Source organism: Euleptes europaea, chromosome 8 (genome assembly GCF_029931775.1).
Source record: "Euleptes europaea isolate rEulEur1 chromosome 8, rEulEur1.hap1, whole genome shotgun sequence".
Taxonomy (NCBI): Eukaryota; Metazoa; Chordata; class Lepidosauria; order Squamata; family Sphaerodactylidae; genus Euleptes; species Euleptes europaea.
Window position 1 is genome coordinate 43,354,741 of NC_079319.1, and position 13,472 is coordinate 43,368,212.

Consider the following 13,472-nt stretch of genomic DNA (forward strand, 5'->3'; position numbering starts at 1 on the left):
AAACATTTTCCAAGAGTTTAATCTCCGTGTTTTCAACGAACGCTTATATGATGATGTATTTCCTTCTCCGGGGTGCGGACAAGTTGGAGACCCTATTCCTTTCTCCACCCCTCCATTGGCAACAACCATGACATAGCCTGTCTCCTCCCGTCCCCCGTCCCCTCTCCTTCCACCAATAATTTTCTGTGTTTTGTAATATTTTTGCTTTGCATTTCAACTGCCGAAGGAATGTTGGAGCTTTGGACTAACCCCATTGATTTGTGCGGAGCCCTGGTTTACCTTTTCCCTGGTATCTTATTTCCTTTAAGTACATTATGCTTGGGACTCGGCTGATACCTATGAGGGGGGCGGCAGGGAAAAAAGAGGTCCCTGCTTGTGTAAACTGGAAAAAAATGCAGCGCAAGCAAATACGTGCACAAAAGTAGTGGAGGAAACAAATCAAAAAAGGAACCCAGTCCAATCACAATGCACATTCACACCAACACTAGAGTGCATGTGCAAAAACAAAAAAAGGGGAGGGGAAGAGGGGGGAGCATCTTGGGCATTTGCGACATTTCAAATGATGCCATGCTCCCCCATGGAACATTGTCCTTTTTTCTAGAAAGTATGGACAGGGAAAAACGTTTTCAGGTAGAACATATACAAGGGCAAGGTGGTGAAATGTGAACAGAAATTCTGAATTCGCAGCCAAACCTCGCAGATCGCAGGATAATATGCTGTAAGTGAATGGTACAGAAACAGCCTTAATGAATATCATCTGTATGAAGGATTGTAAATCTGCATGATCTTCAGGACATTTTGAAATTTATTGGGGGATTTTTATCCACCCAAAGCAGAATTAGCACATATGTGCACATACATATATACTGATGTACTTACCAATCCCTTTCCCATCATGTCCAATTTCAATTTTCTGCAGGGTTCCTACATCCTTTGTTTTAATTTTGAAAGTGTCAGTCTTTAAAATAAAAAAGAAGCAGCTATCAAAATGTAGTAATTCAAAACCTGAAAATAGTTTGCTTGCTTGGCTTACTTTTGGAAGTGATTTAAATGTAGGTATGCAGAAAAATGGCAGCATGAGAAATGCATTATTGTTAATGTTATTGTTTTGGTAAAATGTTGTTACCAGAAAGGTTCTTTCCTTAAAACCTGAAAGATCTGCTTTCTAAATTATGTTAGAATGTTTTCAGCTTTTGTATTGGTTTCAACACCCAAGAGCATCCCCCCCAAGTATATTGCAGATTGCCACTCAGTTGAGTATAAACCTGCCTTTGAATAAGTAATCTGATTCAGCGCTGTCAAACTGATTAACAGCGCATTCCTGAAGGGAATGCCCGCGCCGGGCATTGGAGGCAAACTAGCACCGTTGCCTCCTAAAGAGATTTCAGCACAGCCAAAACCTCTGCCTGGCGCCAGAAACTGGTTGCATGGGAGATACGCCAGCAAAAAGCAAAAAGCTGGCGTATCTTTGTAAAAAGAGAAAGGGACGTCCCCAAGCCGAAAGGGCTCAGGAGGCCGACTAACGTTGGCCCCGCCCCCTGGCCGGCGCCGTCACGCCCCGGGAATGCCTTCCGGGGTGCCATCATGCCTCCCGGCTCACTGCTGCAGCCTGTGCCAGCAGCCAGAGGCCGGCGGGAGGAGGCAGCAGTTGGGGAGCGGTGCCCGGCCCTGCACGCCGGCACTGGGGCCACTAACACTGGTGTGCGCCTATATCAAAATATAGGTTCACTTTCAGTATTCCTGAAGCATAGTATGTGCATTGTTATTGTTTAGTAAAGAAACCCCCAAAGAACAATGTTTAGTGGATTTTCTTTAAACGTTTCTATTTATTAGCTTTCACAATCCAACAGACGATGAGCCAGGACCTCAAATCTGGCCATCAGTACCATCAGGCGGAGGAAAGTACTTATAGTATTTACCAAGCTCTGCATCCTTAGGGATGAAAAATATGACATGATAGCAGTACATATATATGGACATTGTACAGTTTACCTTTCCTCTTTCAAAGGGATCTCGATGATCAAGTGATTTATTGAGCTGAATTAACTGAGATGAATCCTTGTCTCCAAACAGGATTATATGCACATTGGCATCGGTTCCTGCTCCTCTCTTGTCACCTGTGTACACTTTAATAATATATTCTTCTAGATTTTCTACTCCACCTTCATCCTTGGTAATCGAAGAGAGGCGGATTTCTCTTCTTATCTCAGGTTTACTGGCATCCAAAAGGAATGTTCTAAAATCAAGCCATATAGTGATATTCAGAACTCAATATGGCACTCACTAAGGAATAATAAATCCAGTTGAACGCGACAGAAAGATCCTAAATCCTGGTATGTCTATTGGCTACCATGCTATGCAACACATTAAGACATTGGGAGATTCATGTTGTTTTTATATCATACTCACTCATTCACTTCAAATATATAGACTGGCTCTTCTTTTGGAGCTTCCTTCAAGTGTAATGCTCTAATACCCAGTTCGCAGGCTACAAATCAAGCAAGATGGTATGAAAATGCTTAGCTTTAAATTAATTGTTAGAATGTGGTACTACCATTAATTATACCAATAAATTGTCACCAGCATCACTCTTATTATAGGGGAGCCATAGAACATTTCAGCATCACTAGTCTACCCATTATAATCAATCTCATCACCATTTAAGATCGCAGGCATACCGTACTGGAAAACAGTCTCACTCCATATTTGTACATTTAAAGCACTGAGAAGATATTATATGATCAACCAGAACCCCTTTGTGATTTCAGGTTGAGGGTATTTCATCCTATTGATTTCAAGGGGGCTGGTTAGATTTAAATGAAGAGATTTTGTCCTGTTAGTTGGTAGACTGGACTGTGTACTTGGTAGGAATAGTGTTGGGTTTGCAAGCTTGAAAGGCACTGGGCTCATCAGAAGGGTTGCCAGGTCCCTCTTCGCCACTGGCGGGAGGTTTTTGGGAAGGAGCCTGAGGAGGGTGGGGTTTGGGGAGGGGAGTGCCAAAGAGTCCAATCGCCAAAGCAGCCATTTTCTCCATGTGAACTGATTTCTATCAGCTAGAGATCAGTTGTAATAGCAGATCCCCAGCTAGTATCTGGAGGTTGAGAGTAAAAAACAGCACCACAGCTCAATATAATTAGAAATAGAAACTATTTAGTAATATTCAAGCACAAATCAACAAGGCAAAAATCAAGCACTGAACATGGCCTTAAGGTGATAATGCAAATATGATGAACAAAACTCAAGCCCCTGTAATAAAGTCCGTGCTGAAGGGAAGAAAATAATACCGGTTCCTTCACCGTAATAGTCCAGATAAAGTAAATCTCAAATAGCGGTTAATCCACCGTCGTTCCAAGGAAACAAAAAATAAGGTAAGTTCTGCAAACGGTTGCTCCACCATAACTCCAAAGAATGGTACAAAAAACAAAACGACACTTCTGGATCTCGTGATTGTTTCGTGGCAGCTTCTTCAGTTGCAAATCCTTAAATTCATATTTGATTCACGTAGTAGTTCATATACGGTACAAAAGACCTCAGTTTCTGACCAGCGACCCAAAGGGCTTCTTACTATCTCTGATAGCTATCAGAGATAGTAAGAAGCCCTTTGGGTCGCTGGTTACGGTGGAGCAACCGTTTGCAGAGATCCAACAGCTGGTACTCTTTGCTATTTCTTTCAAAGTGCAAAGCAGCCACAGAAGGATCTGAACTGGGTGGGGGAGTAGCACTGAAGAAAAGATGTTTACAGCTTCTCTCCCATACTATTTTCCTAGTCTAAATTCTTCTAACCCATAGCTACTATCTGCCTTGCAGAGGAAAGTTTACATGTACCATATAGATACTGCTGTGTCTTCTCTCAAAGGGTAAATTGCAGCTGTGTATGTATGTGTATGTTCATGGGGGATTTAGATTGTTGATTTTATTAGAGATGAAACATTATTATGTACTATTATATATTGTTTTAAAATTGAATTGTACTATGATTGTTATTATAATGTCGTGAGCTGCCCCAAGCCTGGCCTTGGCCGGGGAGGGGTGGAATAGAAATCCAATAATAAACAAACAAACAAACAAGCAAGATATGGAGAAATCACATGGTTAACTGACACACTCTTACACTGCTTCTACAACCCAATTCAAATCTTCCCACAGCTCCTCGATGCCCCCATCACCATTGGAATGGTCTGTTCTCTTCTAGTGATGTAGCCTTTGATTCCTGAAGGGGATGGGTGTATCTAACACTCTGCTAGGAATTTAGCCTCTTGACAGAGTCTAAACTCTTTATGATATTGCTCTCAGCTTTGCTGACACAACACAACACAGCCCCTCTCACCACATTAAGGTTTAAGTCCAAGAGGGGGAATCAGCGGCCTATTGACCATCTAGTTTGACCTTTACAATTACATATGGGGAACAAAGCCTTAGCTATAGTTATAGCTTAATCTGGTAATTATTATTGTGTGCTGATCATTTCCATTACAGACCAATTTGAAAAGGTTGTGAATTTCAAAAAGGACTTGTGTAGTTTCCTCCTCAAAAGGGTTGTATTCAGCCTTAAAAGGTACTTGGAAACATTAAAGCAGGTTTTTATTGCTGAACTGCAACTGCATCTTTTAGGAACCAGACAGAGTGATGGAATCAAGAAAGAACCGAAGAAGTATGTGCCTGTGTGCTTGCAGAAAATCTACCAAGCACCTAGGCAGGCCAGTAGAACTGATATGGAGTCTTTCATGGGGCTACAGACTGCACAATATTAATAACGCAGTGAAATGATTCAATAACTCAAGAAATTGGTTCTTAGGATTGGTTTCTGTAGTCCAGGAACTGATCATTGCAGAAAGCTGGCTTCTGTATTGCCAGACTACAATTCTAACCCTAAACACATCTACCTAGCAGTAAAGTACTACAGAGATCAACAGTGGTAGTTGCCTTCAGTGTAATGTTTTTAATTTCAAGGTTCAAAAATCTAAATGGCAGCTATTGAATGAAAGCCAAGAGAGTCTGATTCTGCAGAACTTGTGACTTAAATACCTGAAGTAAACACAGATATCAATTGGTTAATTTTGCCTAATATTCACAGTAAAATAAACTTACGTGATTTGCTTCTGATACAAAGTTCAATTTTGTGCGGTGCTCCCAGGTCCACAGCATCTATCTGACCTGTAAATGACTATTAAAAAAATCCGGTGGTAATTTGAATTATTATTGAGCCTGTGAGGTGTATTGTTTTTATATGCATTTAAGTACATTACATTTGGGATTCAATAATACTGTTTCAAGGGTTTATTTCAGATAATTATGATGAAATTAAATACCTCATTTGCTTTTCCTTGCTGGATTACAGGTGGCAAAGATAATAAAATAGGCCTGTCTCCAGTATCTCCATTGTCTCCATACACACATACACATACAGATACCAAGTTTATCTTGCTCAAAATGTCATTAGAGAATACTTTGACATGATACGTGACCACTGTAAGATAAAAAGAACAGTCAAGCCAGTCTTGAAAAACTATTCGATTAACACATTTTTAAAATTTTGCTTACTGCCATCTGCCACATGACAGTTGTAGGCACTGACTAATGAAACATGCATGTGTGGATTCGCAATGAAAGAGGAGTTAATGTGAGAAGAGGAACATACAAATAGTGTGTAACTGATCCCAGAACAGGTTATTTCTATTATTTCCAGAAAAGGGAAACAGTATTTCTCCAGCGTGACAAACTGAGGGGGAGATTCAAAATAAGTTTATGACATAAAATAACAACAAAAGTGCATTAAGCTAACAAGCTCTCCTCAGTGAGCTTGTTTAGTTCTGTGGACTGTCCCAATACTACTCATGTACGTAAGGGATTTACAAAAGGTATTTAAGACTTTTGGAACAACCATTACATAAATACGTCGTGCTGCTACCTTTGTTCATGCAGCTATGGTGTCAGAGCTGTAGCTCATTTCTTTTAGCATAAGAGTTTGAAAATAAGGGGAACATAAAGCCAAACAGTACAGAATCATAACAACTGAAAATAGCTCAGCTAAAAATTCAACTAAATTGAAATTGACAAAACAACATTAACTTTAACTCGTCTTTCGTCTTAATGGGAGGGAAGGCAGCATGGTATAGCCCAATCTCATTAGATCTCGGAAGTTAAGCAGGGTCAGGCCTTCTCCCTAACAGCCTCATCCCCAGTTTGCCAGGATTAAGTTTCAGCTATTAGCTCTGATCCATCCCAAAACTGCTTCTAGGTACCAGTCGATTTCTATGGCCTCCCTGCAATCTGTTGGAAAAACGAGATAGAGCTGGGTGTCATCCCTATGTTGGTAGCAACTCAAAACGAAATGTCCAGATCACCTCTCCCAGTGGCTTAATGTAGATTTTGAAAAGCATGAGAGACAAGATCGAACCTTGCAGGACCCTACAGGCCAGAGGCCTGTCTCCCAGCACCACTGAAACCCACCTTTCAAGCAGGACAGAAACAGCTGCAAAATCGTGCCTGTTGCATGAGTGCATTGCATGCAGCCTCTGCAGAGGCTGTGTCCTAGGTCAATCCTTTAAAAGGTTGTCAGAGCAAGCAGGAGGGTTAGGGGCAGGGACATGGTAGGGGGCTGCTTTGTGAGTTTAATGTCATCGCTTCTGGCAAAATCTCAAAAAAGATGATGTGTAGCTCTAGGAATTGCAATTCCTTGAGCTATCCTATGACACTTTGATTTTTTTTACTGAAAGTGACACAGCATTGCACATGAAGCTGTTTGTTTTTAAAATTATCCCACTGTTACACAGAGAGGTGCTAGGCAATGGGAGCTGGGGTCAGATTCAACCAGGGGCTTGGGATCCCAATATTTATAAATGATGCTGAAGTACCAATTGGTCACAGAAGCAGCTCTCTGCTTCTTTCTCTGTGTCTTCCAACATCAAAACTACAATTTCTTTCCACAGACACACCTGTCCCCCCTCCCCAGCTGGACAGGAAGTTTACCTCTTTCAAGCCCTCAAGGCACTTGTACAAAACCATTTCCAAGCACTCAAGGGCCATTAAGGGCATATCTCTGTGTAAAGTACCGTCAAGTCACAGCTGACTTATGGCAACCCAGTGAGGTTTTCAAGGCAAGAGACTAACAGAGGTGGCTTGCCATTGCCTTCTTCTGCATAGAGACCCTGGTATTCCTTGGTGGTCTCCCATCAGAGTACTAACCAGAGCTGACCCTGCTTAGCTTCTGAGATCTGATGAGTTCAGGCCAGCCTGGGCCATCCAGGTAAGGGCATATAAGGGCACATCTACAGCATTACAATTCCTTTGGTCACACAGGATAGATTGAGACAAAATAATCAGAGGCCAAGGCTGGAACAATACAATCATTTTAAGGCAAGTGTAAGTAGCAACTGTCATATCCCTATTGTACTCTGTTTATACTTTAAAAATACAGTTATTATGAGTAAATACATTTTCATTAGCAAGTGAGTGATCGGCAGTATTTTTCATACAATAAAGTCGGGCTAATTTTGTGTAACCTGGGTCATTTTGAATACCGTGTGCATCAGTTGGTATTGTTGCTTTAAAATTTCCTGGGCATAAATGGGGGGGGGGTTAAGGCAGTATGATCTTGGATTGTCTCAGTGAGTACATATTGCAGGTGCAAATCTTTTTCTTTAGTTGTCAGGAGCATCTATAGAAATGGCTAAATACAATGAAGTTGGTATTCTCATTTAGAGAATCATCCACGTGTTTTTAAATGATGAAGGGGAATGATACTAAACAATCAGGTTTTTTTCTTATCTGAAATCTTCTGAATTTATCTTATGTGATTTACAGTTCATTCTGACTCTGGTTTGGTCTGGTGTTGGTCAACTACATGTAGATATGTGAATCTGCCATCAGATTGCATTGAAAAGTAGAACTCAGAGGTATTGCTTGATAATCTCAGTGTGGCTCATCCCAGATAAGGTCTCAGAACTGTAAGTGGAGATCAGCTGACAAGGAAAGAAAAATTTGCATCATATTTAAGATCAGCAAGGAATATTTAACATAAAAATGATGAAGTGCCCTTCATGCTTTTACTGCAACGTTCTATCTATATCAATACCTACAACCAAATAATTTACTTTAATAATTTACATTTTCACAGTTTAGTCAATTAACTGATTAAATTTGCACCATGCCAAAAATCTCAACATGGCATATTTTTTTTTTGTGAAATTGAAGGAAGTGTGAAAATTTGCAGTCTAATAGACCAAACGTATTGTTCCTTGGGGCGAATTGAATGCTGTTTCCCCAACTATGCTATTGAGCCTTGAGCATGTGTACTTCCTTCCCACTCTTGCCTTACATCCCTGCTCCTTTGTTATATACAGAAGGGAGCCAGAACCTAGAGACCTTGCAGCTATTTGTACATGGAATCTCTCCTAATCCTGGAGGTTTAAACACCATCTCTGATGTTATCTTTTAGACATGATGAAGACCCAACTTTTAGAAGGAAAGGTTATCTATCTCTTTAAAAGCCTAGTATAGTAATGCACCAAGACTAGTATCACCTCCAAAAATAAACTGGCATGCTCTTAACTCTCAACTCCATTCACTAAAATTTGCCCTCACCATTTAATCTATCCATTAAACAAACTAAACCCCTAAACAAGCAAGTGGCAGCACAAAAATCTTGTAAATAAACAAAGTTTATAGCCATAGCATTGAAACAGTTGACTTTTTTTTAATTTTACCGTTGTTGCAACTTGAGGATGTGGACAGATTGCCTGGACAGGCGCACCCTACTACATCACACTACCTTGATCTTTTCTCATCTTAGTTTGTTACAGTTCAGAGGCTGGAGCTGTGTGGGTCCAGAGGACAAGGAGTGCTTCTTTATGGGAGAGAATAGTTTCAACAGCCTAAGTTAGGACCCCAACAAGGCAAGACCCCAGAACAGTCTGCTCATCTGAGGACTCTGGAAAAGACCATTTCTTTGAAGAAGGCTGGAGAGATCAGGAGACACCAGAATCTTCCCAAACCTTCCCTGTATCTTATCCCCTCTAGACCTATAAGGGAGCTCCTAGATCCAGAGATCTAGAAAAAAATCTTCTCCAAGTAAAAACCTGTCAGGGAAGTCAGAGGATATCCATGTTCTTAGATTAACATTCTATCATTAACACATGGCTGAACTCTATACCAGCAGCCTCCCAGCTTCCCCTCCCCCTCTTAGCACCAAGACTTCAGAATATGTCAGGAAATGACCCTGCATATAAAAAGCATCCGGCTCAGTGCCATTGAGTAATTCAACCATCATCAAAAATTTTTTGCAGGCCTAAAGACACCACGTGGAGAAGGCAGGACTTCTTCCTAGAGCAAAGGTCCCTAAAGTGGTGCCCATGGGCACCATGGCACCTGCTGACACCTCTCCTGATATCCACCAAGTGTTTTTAGAAAGTGGGTGGGGCCAGGTGGGGTTCTTGCCTAGCCTTTTTTTTGGCTGTCAAGTGACAGCTGACTTATGGTGACCCGGTAAGGTCACCGTAAGTCAAGGCAAGAGATGTTCAGAGGTGATTTGCCTGCCTCTGTGTCATGACCCTGGAATTCAGAGCTTTACTGCTACCAAGTACAAAGAATATAATGCCTTGGATGGACCTATCCTCTATGAATCTGTCTAATCTCCTTTTAAAGCCATCTAAACTAGTGACCACCATCACATTCATTGGCAATGGGTATCCTCCTTCTGACCTGGAAAGGTGAGATGGATATCGGGGAACCACCTTTATAGGCTTCATTCCTATCCAGCCAGATGCACCTTCATAGATCCTTAGAAATTGTACTAGGGGACCTCACACAGTTTATCAGTCTCCATGTTGTTTAACACCTACATGATACTGGGAGAGACCGTCCATGGATTAGGGACTAGATTTGAAATTCAGTAGCACCTCAGAGACCAACGAGATTTTTGGGGTATAAGCTTTCAAGACTCAAAAGTTCCCTTCAGCTTTCACTTTTCAAAGATTATACCTCAAAAATCTCATTGGTCTCTAAGGTGCTACGGGCCTCGAATCCAGCTGTTCCACTGAGGATCAACATGGCTAGGCTCTGAACCATCGCCAGGGATTTGGAGTGAGGTATCTTCTGTATACTGATGATACCCATCTACATTTCCCCACTTTCCCACTGATTCAGAGGAGGCTACAGACATTTAGAGGCATTGTCCATGAAGGTGGCAATGGGGTGGATATTACTGAAACTTAATCCAGACAAGACACAAGGGCTGTTAGTTAATAATGTAGCCTAACAGGAATTGAAGAGTCATCTTGTTTTGGATCAGGATGTAATACCATTGAAGAAGCAGGTTTGCAGTTTGGGGTACTATTATATCCCCATCTACATATGGAGGCTCAGTTCTCCTCTGAGGCATGTAGTGCCTTTGCCCAACTTCAGTGGGTGTACCCCACTCTAAAATCAAAGACCTTTAATGCCACATTCCATATTGTATGCACTGACCTGGATGGCCCAGGCTAGCCTAATCTTGTCAGATCTTGGAAGTTAAGCAGGGCCAGCCCTGGTCAGTATTTGGATGGGAGGCCACCAAGGAAGTCCAGGGTCACTATGCAGAGACAGGCACTGGCAAACCACCTCTGAACATCTCTTGTTTTGAAAACCCTATGGAATAGCCATAAATTAGCTGCGACTTGACAGCACTTTCCACCACCAGCAGCTGTGGCCTCTCCTCAATAAATGTGATTTGGCTATGGTGATGCATGCTTTGACCACATCAGATTTGACGATTATAATGTGCTCTGCAAGGAGTTGTAAAGTATAGCAGCAGGACCACTGACTGGCACAAAATATTGGGAATGTACCTTGACAGTTTTGAAGGGATTGCCTATTTACTTCTATTCAAAATTTAAAGTGGTGGTTATTACCACGGGCAGCCTATTCCTGAAGGCGGGGTGGGTCTGCTGCGGCTGGGAGTGGTGCAGCCACTGTGCCTCCTCCGAGGCTTCCTGGCCAACATGGAGGCTAAAAAACCCTTTTAGCAAAATTTATGGGGAAATGCCCATAGAGAACAGCAAGGCTGCGCCACCGAAAACAGTGGCACAGCCCTGCCACCGCTCAAGAGGGCGTTCCCAGGACGAAAGGGCTGTGGATGCTGCCTAAAGGCAGCTTCACCCCTGGGAATGCCCCCCCCCCATTCCAGCACAGACTTTCCCTTCTGGGAAAGCCCTGGCGGCATGGCTGCGCTAGCGGATGGGGCTGATGGCCCCCACATGCCGGCGTGTTTGCCCCTGCTCTGGCATAGGTGCCACCTTATTCTGTGATAAAGTGGCACCTATGCTGGCACGGTCATGCTGGCTCCTAAGGAGGTTTACCCCCCCTTCAGGAATGGGCTCTAATCTCTGGAATCAAGATGCTCTTGTCACATACATGACAGATTAACATTATGTTCTGCATCTCACTACCTTCGGAAGATTTGTAGATGACTACCACGGGTATGACCTTTGTAGTGGTGGTGTCTTTTCTGTGCCATTCCCACAGCTCTTACTTGGCTCTAATTTTACTAGTTTTAGGGTACAGGTGTGGACTTCTTTATTCTCCTAGGCTTTTCCCCCCTCTTTTTTCCCCTGCTAATGCCTGATCTGGAGTTGATTGTTTTAATCACTGGCTACTCACAATTTGGTGATATATTATGATATTTACATTTATTATTACTGCGGTAACCTACCTCAAAAATATACAGCTGAATGTATGCAGGATATATGTATATATAAATATATGTATGCATGCAGTGAATGAAGGCTATGCCTTAACTTACCATATTGAGATAAATAATATTTCCTTAATAAATGTGTACGGAAATCTTATAATCTTTTTTAATGAAATACTTTGTCAAAGACAATTATAGTGATCTGCCTGATAAAGATTTGAGCTGCAATATCAGAGGTACTTCAATTTATACCTACCAGAAAGTACTTCCCTTAATGGCCACTCTACAGGGAGCTCAATCCATCGGTCTCCATTAAGAAGAGGAAGTGTTTTATTTATAGAGAGACTAAAGGTATCCAGGGTTACTGTGTTCTGTATTTTACAGTGATGAAGAGACAACTGGGATATGCTTTCTCCAAAATGGTGAAGTCCAAGTGTCACTTTATAGACCATCCCAAGATCAGATGGGAAATGTACCTAAGATGAAAAAAGACAGATGGTTGATTTTTTTTTTGCAGTGATTCAGTTGGCTTTAAAGGACACCTTGAAATAGCATTTTCTAAACGCTCTACAGTTCTGCTGACCTCGGAGGAAATCCCACTATTAACTGCAGTTTGGCTCTGAATACCTAAAAACGATACAGTGACTAAAATATTGTCGAAGGCTTTCATGGTCAGAACCAATGATACAGTGACTGTTCAATATCAATCTTCAGTGCTAACATAAAGATGAGAACACACATTACTAAATAATATTGTTTGTTAGAATGACCCCACCCATTGTATTAACAGTGATAAATATCACCACTACAGATATTAGATAAGAATAAATACTGTAAACAATCAGTTCTGTATTTCCCATATTGATGAATGAGTGAAGAACCAGTGAACTAATTAGGCAGCCATTAACTGAAGTCTCTGTTATCTCTAAGAAAAGCGCTTCACTGTAATTAAAAATAAATAAGGTTTACATTAATTTACATCATATGTTATATGGTTCTTAGATTGATCTCTTTTGCTGCCCAAGGAAATTGGTTCAGATTTGCCATTTGTTCCATAAAATAACATGACCAGTTTAGAAATGTTTTCCCAAGACTTCTCAAATTCTTCTGATGAATCTTCTTGACATTTAGTGAAGTAAATCTTCCATAAACCATCTGAACAAGTAAAACAGAAGAAAATTGTGGGTAACAAAAATGAGGAAAACAAAAACGAAGAAAACAAGAAAATTGTGGGAAACAAAAATTAGGAACATGCATACTGGATTGAGGGATACACTTCTGGGAAGTAGTGGTGTGAACAAGATCTTGGGGTATGGGTGGACCGTGAGTTAAATTTGAGCAGCCAGTGTGATGCTGTGACAAAAAAGGCTAATGCGATCTTGGGGTGTGTCAACAGAGGCATAACATCCAAATCGCAAGATGTCATAGTCCCACTGCATTGATCAGGCTGCACCTGGAGTACTGTGTGCAGTTCTGGAGGCCTCACTTCAAAAAGGATGTGGACAGAATGGAGCAGGTGCGAAGGAGAGCAATGAGGATGATCAGGGGTCCTGGAGCCCAAGCCCTATGAGGAAAAGCTGAGGGACTTAAGAATGTTTAGTCTGGAGAAGAGGAGGTTGAGGGGGGACATGATTGCTCTCCTTATGTATTTGAAGGGTTGCCACTTAGAGGAGGGCAGGGAGCTGTTCCTGTTGGCAGCAGAGGATAGGACTCACAATAATAGGTTTAAATTATGGGTAGAAAGGTACTGGCTGGATATTAGGGGCGGAAATTATAGTAAGAGTTGTTGGACAACGGAATCAGC

At 41.6% G+C, this 13,472-nt stretch overlaps 1 protein-coding gene across 1 annotated transcript in view; it reads right to left on the reverse strand.

Moving 5' to 3' along the window:
• Positions 1 to 13,472, reverse strand: part of RP1 (RP1 axonemal microtubule associated) — a 219,783-nt gene that overhangs the window by 10,649 nt on the left and 195,662 nt on the right. Inside the window, exons 50-56 of the mRNA XM_056854917.1 lie at positions 12,648 to 12,823; positions 11,925 to 12,144; positions 5,310 to 5,467; positions 5,089 to 5,164; positions 2,410 to 2,488; positions 1,993 to 2,236; positions 880 to 958 (exon numbers count right to left, since the gene is read on the reverse strand). Coding sequence (XP_056710895.1) covers positions 880 to 958; positions 1,993 to 2,236; positions 2,410 to 2,488; positions 5,089 to 5,164; positions 5,310 to 5,467; positions 11,925 to 12,144; positions 12,648 to 12,823 — 1,032 coding nt within the window. The remainder of the gene's footprint in view (positions 1 to 879; positions 959 to 1,992; positions 2,237 to 2,409; positions 2,489 to 5,088; positions 5,165 to 5,309; positions 5,468 to 11,924; positions 12,145 to 12,647; positions 12,824 to 13,472) is intronic.